The sequence below is a fragment of the Natrix helvetica genome (genome assembly GCF_964273705.1).
Source record: "Natrix helvetica genome assembly, chromosome: Z".
NCBI classification, from domain to species: Eukaryota; Metazoa; Chordata; class Lepidosauria; order Squamata; family Natricidae; genus Natrix; species Natrix helvetica.
Genome location: NC_138554.1, coordinates 57,593,029 through 57,605,497, shown reverse-complemented (window position 1 = coordinate 57,605,497; position 12,469 = coordinate 57,593,029). Strand labels below are relative to the sequence as shown.

At 38.8% G+C, this 12,469-nt stretch overlaps 1 protein-coding gene across 1 annotated transcript in view; it reads right to left on the bottom strand.

Moving 5' to 3' along the window:
• Positions 1–1,888: 1,888 nt before the first annotated feature.
• TUBG1 (tubulin gamma 1) overlaps positions 1,889–12,469 on the bottom strand; it is a 30,166-nt gene continuing 19,585 nt past the window's right edge. The window contains exons 6-11 of the mRNA XM_081970837.1: positions 10,389–10,515; positions 9,477–9,563; positions 8,561–8,710; positions 7,176–7,328; positions 6,672–6,833; positions 1,889–2,256 (exon numbers count right to left, since the gene is read on the bottom strand). Coding sequence (XP_081826963.1) covers positions 2,062–2,256; positions 6,672–6,833; positions 7,176–7,328; positions 8,561–8,710; positions 9,477–9,563; positions 10,389–10,515 — 874 coding nt within the window. The 3' untranslated portion in view covers positions 1,889–2,061. The remainder of the gene's footprint in view (positions 2,257–6,671; positions 6,834–7,175; positions 7,329–8,560; positions 8,711–9,476; positions 9,564–10,388; positions 10,516–12,469) is intronic.

Genomic DNA, 12,469 nt, shown 5'->3' with positions numbered 1-12,469 from the left:
AGGCAAAAAGGAAAAAAAATGCTTCTAAATGCTTGCAACTATTTTCCACATAGAGAAATGGCTTATACAATAGATAAAATATTGTTTTTAAAAACTAGTAACTTTCTTAAAATTAAGCCCTGTTCTGCTTTCCTGATCAACACACAACTTTAAACCAGAATATACACTCTCTCCCAAATAGCAAGGTGCTGACTTTTCACAAAACACGACATACACAACGCTATAATAAAGCATTATCTTTTTATTTTACTTTTCCCAAAAATTGGGCTAATGGCAACCTGGCTTCCAAAATTCTTTCCAAGCCTGCTCCATTTTAAATCACATGAGTAGAAGAGGAGGGAGGGGCTTAAAAATAGCAAGGTCAGCAACATTCAGAGACATTGCCCAATAGCCTCTCCCATAGATTATGTATTGGCTCAGGTTTCTCCAGATTATTTTTCTCCACAGTGATTAGATTGCTTTGGCTTATTTTCTAATCTTTATTTGGCCAGATTCTCCCCTCATAGCAAATCCGGTCCCATTCTGTTTTTGGAAAACTATCCTGCTGATTGGCAAGCAGGCAGGCAGAGTCTCAAGCTTCTTCACATACTTTTCTTTCTGGCTTTCCATGAGGCAGGAAAGCATAAAAGGGATATCCCTCCACCAACCCAGCCTGCCTTAGGTTTTTCTGTCAGCTGTTGGTATTCTGGCTCTTTTAACAAGACTACAATGAGTTCAGGGAGAAATATGGAATGAGTATAAAACTCCCTTTTCAAGACAGAATCAAATGAAGGCATTTACTTGCCACTTTCAGGGAGGAGAAAAAATGGGGGGAAATTAAGCAGAACTCTAAAAAGAAAATTAAAAAAGTATTAAAAGTGGTCCCAACTACCAGATGATCACCTGAAAGTGACAAGGGCAATAGAAGGATTAATGACACAGGAGCAGAGCAGATTAACTATTGAAAATCACTGTGGTAGGTAAACAACAGAATAAAGTGAGCTGTCTCAAATTATATGAAATCTTAGTTATTATGGTAATTGTAATTTCCTGCATGTATGTCTTATAATACCTGCAATATATAAGCATCATTGAGGAACAGATTGAAAAATTAAAATATAAATAAGTCCGCCTATCGGTGACAAAATGAAGCAATTATTTGCAGAAGTAGGTTCACTATCAGTTACTATGTTTCTTCATTAGTGGCATAGATAACTACACAGATACCCAGGCCACTCCTGCCTATCTTACCCTTCCTGTTTTAATCTTACTTCATCTATTATATGCTAATGGTTCTGCAGATTAAATGCTGGGTAATACAAAATTGCCAGAAATGTATGCAGGAAATACAGGTTTGGATTATTTTAAAATGCTTGTAGATATTTCACTTCATTCTCCACTCTGAGGCTTCCTCAGCAGAAACATGTTTAAATAAGCGCAAGTGCAAATGAACATAGCTTAACATAGAAAAAGCATTTTGTTAAAAATAAAGGCAATTGCAGTTGTATATTGCTTGATGTTAATCTAGCCAGATCCCTTTAGAAAGGAGGAAGCTGGGCTTAATGATAGCTCACCAATATAGGTATCCCTTGACGTATAATCAGAACCGAGTCGAAAACTTCCATTGCTAAGCAAAGAGTTTTTATTGGAGCTTTGTCTCATTTTATGACCTTTCTGCCTTTTCAGTTAAGTGAATCACTGCACTCATTATACTAGTAACATGGTTATTAAGTGAATTTGGCTTCCCCATTGACTATGCTTGTCAGAAGGTTACAAAAGGTCATCACATGACCCCAGGATACCGCAGCCATCATAAATACATGCCAATTGCCAAGTATTTGAGTTTTCACAGATACCCCACGTGACCATGGGATGCTGCAACGATCCTAAGAGTGAAAAAATTTACTAGTCACTTTTTCAAAGCTTTAATAATTTTGAATAGTCAAAGTTAAATGAACAGTTGTAAACCCAACAGTACAGAAGGAATCTCTTCTCTTGGAGAGAGATCTGCAACTACTTCCAGATATAAGTAACAGAAAGTTACTTACTCCATACATATAAATCACATTAACAATTAATTTATTATTCCTGAGTGCCCCAAGAGATATAGTCAGGCCGAGTGGCAGCATGATATTCATCAATCAGCTCCTGGACAAACTTTCGGGAGTCATCAAGTTCATCAAAGTTATCTTTGAACATGTCTTCTTTTCGGAACTGTTCCAGGAAGGCTTCACGCTTGCGCAGTTTATCATATTGATGGCAGGTACGCTCAAAGAGCTAGATGAAAAGAACAACTGGTCAAAAAAGGCATAGGGAAGGATTTTACAGAGAGGGAGTAGAGTAATCATATAAGCCTCTAACAATGGCAAGCATCCTTCACAGGAACAATAAAACAAAGTTATGGATTGCTCTTTTCAGTTCCAAGTATTATACACTAAGAGCAAGAGGATTCCTTACTATGGTTGCCGCTATTTTGCTTAAAAGGGAGAAGGAAGATGCAGTTAGTAACTGGTGCCATCACCAGAAATTACTACACTCTGCAGGTTGAACGAGCCAGAGCCAGAGCCAGAGCCAGAGCCAGAGCCAGAGCCAGAGCCAGAGCCAGAGCCAGAGCCAGGCATACAGTGGGAGATCAATTGGATTTTTATTTTGAAAAATTAGGGTTTATTTCTATTTTGCTAGAGAGGTGTTTGCAGGATCGCCACTGTCAATCCCTGCCGCCTGGAACTAGCTGAAAATACAACACACAGAGGCCAAAAATCGGGCATGCAGAGGCCAAAAATGTGACATGCAGAGGCTACAATCAGCTGCTGTGGCTATCCCTGCAGCCTGAAACAGCTGATTGGCAGTATTCTGGGAGGCCGAACCAACTGTCAATCAGCTGCTTGTGCTGAATCAGACTGCAATAACATGCTGAAGCTGATTGCTGCAAGGTGGCTAGCCAGATGAATACCCATGGATCTCAGCTTGTTTTCTTGCAGACATGGCATTACTTAAATTGGGTATCATCAAAGCTAGTAAGGAGTGCAATTTGCTGTCAGTTTAAATTCTAGTGGCTTGTCTATCAATATTGGTGGGGAGTAATTTATAGGTTCTTTGGTTGGACTGTTTGCTTGTTTGGCAGTTTCTTGATTGGGGTGTTGTTTACTTGATTGTTGGTCTGATGTTAACCTTGAGCTCAGATAGTAAAAACAAAACACTTTTTGACTAATCAGTTTCCAAATGCATTAAGGCAGTCCCACCAAAGTTTTGGAATAATGTAGTTTGTGATATGAATAAGTATGGTGAGGTTTATGTTTTTGAAAGTGACTTTTAATTGGCAAATTAAAAGTTAAAATTACTACACAAGTCTCATAAAAAGAAATATAATCCATCAAGAATGAGTTGTACAACTTCTCCCAAACTGCTATAAATTCTGACTATCGGTTTCTTCAACTTATCAAGATTGTATTTCATTTGTTTACCCCTCCCTATGATGTAGAACTGTGGTAATTGAATAATTGAAAATTGGAAGTACAGCCCACTGTCATCTCCATGTTTATGACACTTCAATTCAAAGCTTAAAACAGAATCATCCAGCAGTCTCAGGAGGCTTAAATGCATAGATGGAACCTGTAATATAATGCAGTTGAAAAGTCCTAAGCTACAGAAGCTGTTTTCTCTGACTGATTTCCAAGGAAATGATGCAACCATCAAGGTACAATGCTCTTTAATCACAAAAGAAGAAATTATGATACATTCTCCAACCATATTAATATTCTCAGTTCCTCAGATGACTATGCAAATTATTTCTTCAATTCAGAAGATTGATAAAAATGTGTGCTTCTCTATTCCAGAGTTGAGCCAAAATGCAAATAAGATTACCAATTAAAGTATAAAAATGGCTATTAGAAATCTTCACTCTCCAGAACATTATCCCAAAAGTTGCCCTCTGTGTAGAGAAAACATTGCTGATAATCTGATCCTAACTGCATAATAATTTTAAGCTTCTCGTCTATAACTTTTTATCAAAGATATCACCAGGTTTTTGCCCTATAGATCAAACATATGCCCCACAAAATATATCTGAGACATAGCTATTGCCATTGTTAAGCCTCCTAAACTGCACTAGGTTAAGATGTCTCAGCACATTTCCCCAAACAGTATATTGTAACTATTTCAAATAAGCAGCTGAGATCTATCTCCTAAGCAGGGAAAGTTAAATATAAACATAATCCTGGTATCAGATTCACATATTGTGATGGCTCCCCCATGCGTCCCCAGATGTCAGTTTGGAGGAGGATGAACCAGTCGCAGTTGGTCAATGGCTGTGAGCAGCCGTCTGAGAGTGATTTGGCTGAAGCACAGCTTTAGCAGCATAGCCCTTAGGCTTCAGGTGGGGAAAGCATGCAGCTGCAGTTGGTTAGGGATGAGGAAAAGGAACTGCCTTCTGCACCCAATCCAAGAATATGTAGGGCAGAGAAAAGGCAGTAGCAGCGAAGGTCAGCCTGATTACATATGAGGAGGCAACCTTGCCCCTTTTGATGGGCTGTATCAGAGACTGGCTATTTAGCACAGACGGAGATGATGATGGGAACAATATGTTCATTCCCTAGCTGTGTGTTTCCTGGTCATTGTAATTCCTATCTTGACTTTGGATCGTGCCTTGTGAATCCTTTTCTTGCTTTGTGTATCCTCTTGTATTGTGGATTTAATTTAGCCTGGAGGATTTGTCTTCTTGTTTGGGAAACTTTCAAGTGTCCTGTGGACTCATTGTGACCATTGCTCTGTGGACTAGCATTGGTCTGATTTTGGCTGGACTTAATTGGGACAGTTCTGGAGTTTTAGTGAAGGGAATTGCTGATGAATATTAATAAACCTAAACCACTGTTAAATGTGCATGTGAATGAGCAGGACAACAAACATATTCAGTCTGGATGGATCACTGAACAGAGCATTTGGAAATGATTTCCGATTACAAAGGACAAGGCATTTTCCAACCAAAAGTCACTGCTGTATTCTGAAGCCTAATTAGCCCTATTTGCTCAGTCACATATCTGCAGAAATATTAAATCAGCAAACACATCCAGGATCAAAGCCCTGATGGTTGGTATTTACTGCATTTTTCGGACTATAAGATGCTCCAGACCATAAGACACACCTAGCTTTTGCGGAGAAAAATAAGAAAAAAATCAGCCTCTGCCTCCCAGCAATTAGCCTCCTTGCAGCAAACAGTCTGGTCAGCTTCAGCATAGCCTAATTTAGCACGATTGGCGGTTGGATATACCTCCCAAAATACCTCCAATCAGTTGTTCCAGGCTGCAGGGATCGCTGCTGCCCATTGGCGGTGGCACTGCCCATCTCTGTTACCCTGCATCCCATTTTTTGGCCTCCGTGTGCCCCGTTTTCAGCCTCTGCACGTCCCATTTTCAGCCCGTTCCAGGCAGCGGTTATAGGCAGTGGCGGCAATCCCCACCATCTGGAATGGGCCAAAAGTGGGACGTTTGGAGGCTGAAAACGGGACGCGCGGAAGCCAAAAATGGGGCATGAGGTGGCGGCAATAGATGTTAGAGGCGATGGGCGATGACGACACCAGTTATTCCCACAGCCTGGAACAGCTGATCAGAGGTATTCCGGGAGGCAGCTCAACCACCAATCAGTTGCTCGTGTTAAATCAGGCTGTACTGAAGCTGACCAGGTTGTTTGCTGCAAGGAGGCAAATTGCTGGGAGGAAAAGGCCAGTGGATGGGGGCTGGCGGGTGAGTATGCTTTCGGCAACATTACCTCTATAAGACGCATAGACATTTCCACCCATTTTTTTTGGGGGGGGGGGAGTTTTTCTTAAAGTCCAAAAAATACAGTACCTTTATTTTCTTGTGATCAAATAGACTTATTTACAGGGAGGGAATCCAGAGAAGTAAAAGACTGTGTAAATTCAGTCATCAGAAACCCCATGCTACATTACCAAATAGCCCCTCTCAATCTATACAAAAAATGAAAGTGTGCTATATTTCCCCCATAATCATTCACCAGAAATTTCATGACATAAAATATTCTCTCGAGTAATCACATTTCCTAAACCTGTATTTCTTACTCCTAAAGGTATCAATGTAAACTATTTCTGAATCATGAACTCTATACTTAGAAAATGGATGTATTAGCTCAAAGCCATTAGTGAGAGAAAGTGAGAAATCATCTACTAAATTCTGAATTTAATTTTAAAAAGGACACAGAACCAATGTTATATAGTTTCTTGTGAAATAGTGAGATGTCAAAACAATGGAGGCAATGGTATGGCTATTGTCAGTTGTTTAATTGTTCTGTTTCAGTCCTGTCCTCTATTGGACCACTGTAAACAACACAGTCTCCAGCAGTCGCATATAAACGGGAAGTAATTGGAATGGTAGATGGAAATAATTAAGAGCTGTGCAGAACCTTCAAGTCAATATCCAAGGACTGCTTTGGTTTGCATGGGAGAATGGATATTCTGTCTGACTGCAAAGTTTTACAATTATATCTTTCCACGAATGCAGATCTTGGAAAACGGCATGGTTGTTTTACAAGAGTATCCTATATTCCCACTCCTCTGATTCCAAAGCATCTTTCGAAATAACATCTGAACTGCTGCACATCTCCATGCTACTATCTCAGATACAAGATCACTAAGATCCTAAATAAATAATTACAACATGAATTGTCCCAATCAAACTTACCGAGGAAATGTTGGTATGATTAGCCATCATGAGACCACTGACCCTGTGGGCTGATGGTAAGTATGGAGATTTCCTTGAAAGTGCCACTTGGATGCTGGCAGGGCCCCAAGGAATGAAGTTGGCCAGTTTCCTCTCTCGGATCCGTTGTAAGCTTTTATGGACCTGATGAGGGGTAAATAGCTTGTAACTATGAGTATGTATATGAATACAATTATTCAACTTTAATGAGGAATAACAATAGTAGAAAAGCTTATTGAAAAAAGTAATCTTGAAAAAATGTTCAAAATGTACCATTAATTTGAGAGTGTGACCAAGAATAATGTATAGGATTTCTAATTCATCAACACAGAAGATCACAGGCTATCCCTGCCACAAATCAACACTTGTACATTATACATGATTTGACATTAAAAAGTATAATTATTTCATCATTGCTATTATCAGAAGCGATAGGCCTTAATAATACAACTAAAACAATTGCCCAATATTTCTCAAGCTATTGACCTGGGTTGGATCCACTTCCCCTTGGATGATGTTAAGGATGGCAATGTAACAATGGTTTGTCTGCCTATCACGGCCCATGGATACCATCACATTTTTAGGCTGCAATAACCGACGCATGACATCAAGAACGGTAGTTTTCCTCACACTGGCCACCTATGGGCAAAATAAGACAGAAGTATATATTATTTAGTGGAAGAACTGAAGATTGTCTTTGCACACAAAAGAAAAAAAGAGTACAGACAGAGCTTGGGAGGATTCTTCATTTAAAGACAATTTATGCAGAGGCCAATAGCCTGGTTTCATGCATTAAAGCTATGAAACAACATTTGTTCCAATCCAAAACTTAGACCAAATTACAGAATCACACACCACTTATATAAGGTGACTTTCCCTGAATCTGGAAAATTATAATTTGTTCTATATACTATTTGTTTCCTTAAATAGTAAGCAACAGGGGAAAAAAAGAGAAATATGGCTATTTTTGACAAAGTATATAATCACATTTAGAAAAGCAAACAAATAATGTAAGAGCATCCCATTTCCAAAAGGAAGAGAAAAAGTGGCGAGAAGAGAAAAATGCACAGCAAAAATCTTGTGCACCCCACTACAAAACACCATGCAACCGATACCCTTCGAATCATTAACCCTTGTGATCTGCCCCTCGGCATCCTGTCCCGTTGCTTGTTGAAAAGAACAAAAAATGAAGACAGCTGTTTAGCATTCTGGGAACATTGCTGCAGGAGAGCTCATGCTTCTATTGATAGTACTGGTAATTTCATCACAATACATGTAGGGCAGTACGGCCAATTCAAACAATATCAAAGTACTATTGCCTTGCTTGAAAACCTTAACTTGCTGTGTAAAACCAATCACTGTACTTTCAAATCAAGGTTATTTTTCTTTGTGCCCACCTTGAAACTTTCAATGGAGAAGAATAATCACACTGGGACATTACTGAGTAAGTAACATTTGATTTGAAGGATATTCAGAAAGCTATAGATAAGCAATCTTTAATATTTAAGGCACACACTTTTTCTTAAGCCCATCAAAATATTGAAAGAACAGAAAAAGGTACTCCCTAATGTATTAGCCCTGTTTGTTTAGGTTGCAAGGATAAAAATACAGTGCTGTTGGGATGTATGTAACTATGGGTTTATAATCCCTAATTCACGGCAACTATTGTGTTTCATTCAATAATTACTGTTAAGCAAAGCATGGTCTGACAGGGGAATCTAATCTTTGGCCATCCTTTTAACATGGAAATTGTCCCGACATCATTCCTATCCAATCTCATATCATCTGAATGTATCACAGAAAATACAATGTGAAAATCTGTAATGAAGTATGAAGACACCCAGATCTTGATTTAAAGTCAAATCACTTACAGCCTGGTCAGTGGTGAGAGGTGTATATCCTGTAATAAGGAAGTGCAACCTAGGCGTGGGAATAAGAGAGGCAATCAGCCCAATCAAATCATTGTTCATATAACCAGGGTAGCGCAATGTGGTGGTACTGGCAGACATTATAGTAGAGACCTACACAGAAAAGACAAAAAGTTTCAGGACATCCTCCCAAGAAATCAAGGAGACAGCTATAGTTTCTAACATCCTGAAAAATGTAGCCAAAAATTTCCAGAGTTGTTCAGAAGTGTGTTCAGGAGTTGTACTTCTCATATTTCAAACGATGAGAATTTTCAAAATGGTAAATAGTTACGGTACAACCACTATATTTGTATTTGCTAGCTCTTCTTACAAATTATTATGGCCAATAAGCTGGGATTGTACATAGGAGAATCAGTTAATTATCTGATCACATATAGCATTTCTTAGATATAGAGGTTTGTTGTATGGACAGCAATACCAAAACAACATGGAAACTGTCATGACAAAGTCATCTATAAATGGCGTAAAAATTATCCTCAAAACTGAAATATATATTAAGAAATTGGAAAAACCAAGAGTCAGCATTTTAGAACAGCTTACTGTTGACAAAAAGTGAGCTTCCCATAATTTTAAGGCAAGAGCATAGAAAATGTCACCTATTCTACATTTCAACGCTCACCTTTTTTGTTTTAAATGTATGTACAGTCTTCTTCAGAGTGGTATTTATGTTCCAGTTTTAAAATATAGAAAATCAAGGCATTGATGCCTAGAGAATTAAATAATGTTCACTTCAGAATTTCTTCCTATCATCTTCATATCTCTGTTCAGCTCTGACTACCTTATGAAAATAGTCTTGTGAATGATTCAGATCCTAATCTTTCTTTTTCAGAAGCCTGAGGAAGCCTCCCTAGGTGCTTACCAGCTGGTTGATTTGGGAAAAGGTGGGATTTGGGATGTGCAACCTGTCAGTAGCAATACGATTCAGAGCTGTATTATCTAGAACAACCTGTTAAAAAAGAAAATTGGTTTAAGCATTATTAGACCAAAAAGACAAGAGGGCACACTTTTCCTGCTAAGTAGAATTGTGAGGTTTACCGAACAAATAAAATGAATAAATAACATTTAAAAGAAAATTAAATCACAGATAAAAGGAAGAAAGAGAAAATGGATATAAATAATTATTATTTTAAAGAAGAGCAAAGATTTAAATATCTATGTTAAGTTTTTCTATCCAGAATAACACTTCTACAAACAAGAATAACATAAAAGGGAAAATCTAAATACAGCTATCAAATTAATTCCTAAATTAAGAATTTATCAGTGTTCTTTGCAGTTGATTTTTTAGCTGAAGAAAATTCTCACACTATCATTGATCAAAGGAAAAATTAAATTTTATGAAAAGCATCAACTTATGCAATTTCTTTTGTAGCTACATTGTTTCTGTATGCTTAAATAATAATCTAATAAAATACTTAACCAGAATGTGATTTCAAACCACTTCCATATCTTATTGCCAAAAACTATATGGATATTCTACCAGGAGTCAAACTTGGTTCACAGAAAATTTATTTTACCAAACAGAATCAATAGGAAATAGAACAGGAACTAGCAACGAGATCTTGGGTGGTAAGCACCTCATCTTATGCCAACTTTAGCCACACAAGAAAAGAAAGCCTACGTAAACAATGCTTGCTTAGCAATAAAATCATCCTACTATAATGTACTTATGTTTAGGTAAATGATGAAATGCTCCAGGTGCTATAACTAGATGAAGGGAATGTCCTTTCTTCGTCAGAGGGAAGTACTGGCCTTTTCTATCGATATTTCTTACCACACAATCAGCATTCTCTGTCAGACGTTTGAGTGTCAAGAGAGAGTTATACGGCTGCACCACTACATCACTCATCTCATCCTGGTTGGGGAAGACAGAATATGTCTGCACCAGCTTCTTGGGATACCTATAAAAATGGTTACCTATTCAGTATTACAATAAAAGATGTAACATATTTCTTTGCTGTACGTACTATAAGAAACTTGTTCTTTGACAGGACAGCTAGTATTGCCTCTAAAAGCCAATTCCAAGTTTTTAATTAATATAAGAGACTAACCATCAAGAAACTACCAATGTTCCATTTCCATTTAACCAGAAAAGAGCATTCAGTACTGAAATGTGCAACTGTAGTAACCTAACTGACCAAGCTTAGCCTTAAGCCCAACTTAATGAACAGTGTCTCACATCCAGAAACCTCTCATGCAGTGCCCCTAGAGACCATAAGGGACTCCAGGATGACACCCGCCACACTGCAATTCCTATTCCACATTCAAAACCACCTGGGCTCAATTCCAAAAGAGCAAACCCCTCCCCCTTCTGAGCCCAGCTAGGTGTTGGAAATGCATGCCAGGATGACTCTCTCACCATTGATTAAATTATGAATAATGGAGACCTTATTGCAGATTGACCTGACATCATTAAGTAGCAGCAACACATAAAGGCCGAAGGCTCCCTCCTCTACCGCTGTTACTCACTGCAAGATGATTCCCCTGCAACAACCACCAGTTCCTCTCATAGCTTTTATCTAGGAGGCAACCATTCATTCACACTTAAAACCAAGGCATTTTTAAAAAGAAGAATGAAGCCATGCTACTTCTTCATTCCTGCCCAGGGGCAAGCAAAGTAGCCCCTCACAGGGGGAGGGCATCCAAAGTAGCCTGCACTCTATTGTTGCCCTTCCCCCAAAGATCCAGCATCCCACAAAACATCAGTAATGAGGAAAAAAAAAACAGACAGTGGCAAGTCATCAGGCAGCAGAAATGCTAAAATAGAAGCCTCAACAATCAGAGATGTCTGGCAGTAGCCTCCCAGTTCCCTTAAAAGCTCATCCTAAGCATTCAGTAGCACCCAACACCAGTCCAATCCTCAATAATAGCAGCAGCCTCCTTCTGTAAAATCAGTCCAAAGCCAGCCCTTTTGGCGAAAAGACTGCAGTCCAGCCTGCAATAAGATGGCACGACGCAGTCAGTCAGCAGTGATAGCTGGCGTAGCCAATAAGATGTCACAGTACATCATAAAATATTGAGAAATGCTGGGAACCTCAATGAAATGAAAACCATAGCAAACTGACAATGAAGCACGGATGAAAAACTGAGCAAAGCAACAAACACATCCATTCCCTAGGATATGACCAGAATGCCCTCAAAAATGTATAACACTGATAAAAGGGTTGATAATTACCAAAACAATCTGTTATTACAGTTATTACTCAACCATCTTCACTTGTACTCTTCCCGCATTAGGGCCCCAAGCTGACTGGCACAGTCTCATCTATAGACCCTTATAAAAAGATAGGAGGGTTGGGGCCAAGCTCACATTTGGGGGCAAGATGTTCCAGAGGGCAGAAGCAGAGAAGGCCCTCCTCCTGAACCCCACCAGCTGGAATAATTGGGTTGAAGGGACCTGCAGCATGCCTCCTCTGTCGGCACAAGTGATAGCCTATTTGTTGCACTGTGATCCAATTTACTAAGTCTGTCATTTGACTCCCTGTCCCTAATCTTTCAGGAGAGTCTAACTCCTGGGGAGAGGCAAAGTTATTCAGCTGCAGTATTATGGTAAGGATAGAGGAATAGGGAAGTTCGTATACAGATTTACATGATAAGGTATTGTTGCTGAACTGAAAAAAAGAGGTGATATAAAATTGAAACAGAAAAAAAAATGTATACCCATCTGATTTGTCAAAGTGTGAAACTGTATTCCACAGAATTTCTAAATTAATCTGTGCTTATTCTGAATGGACTATACCTTCCAGGAAGTGCCTCTACTGCTAAAATGCTGTCTTCATTGCAAGCAACTCTGACCAAAAAAGTCATCGTTTCATTCAGCTGGTAAAAGCAACCTGGAAAAATTGCAAATGGCAG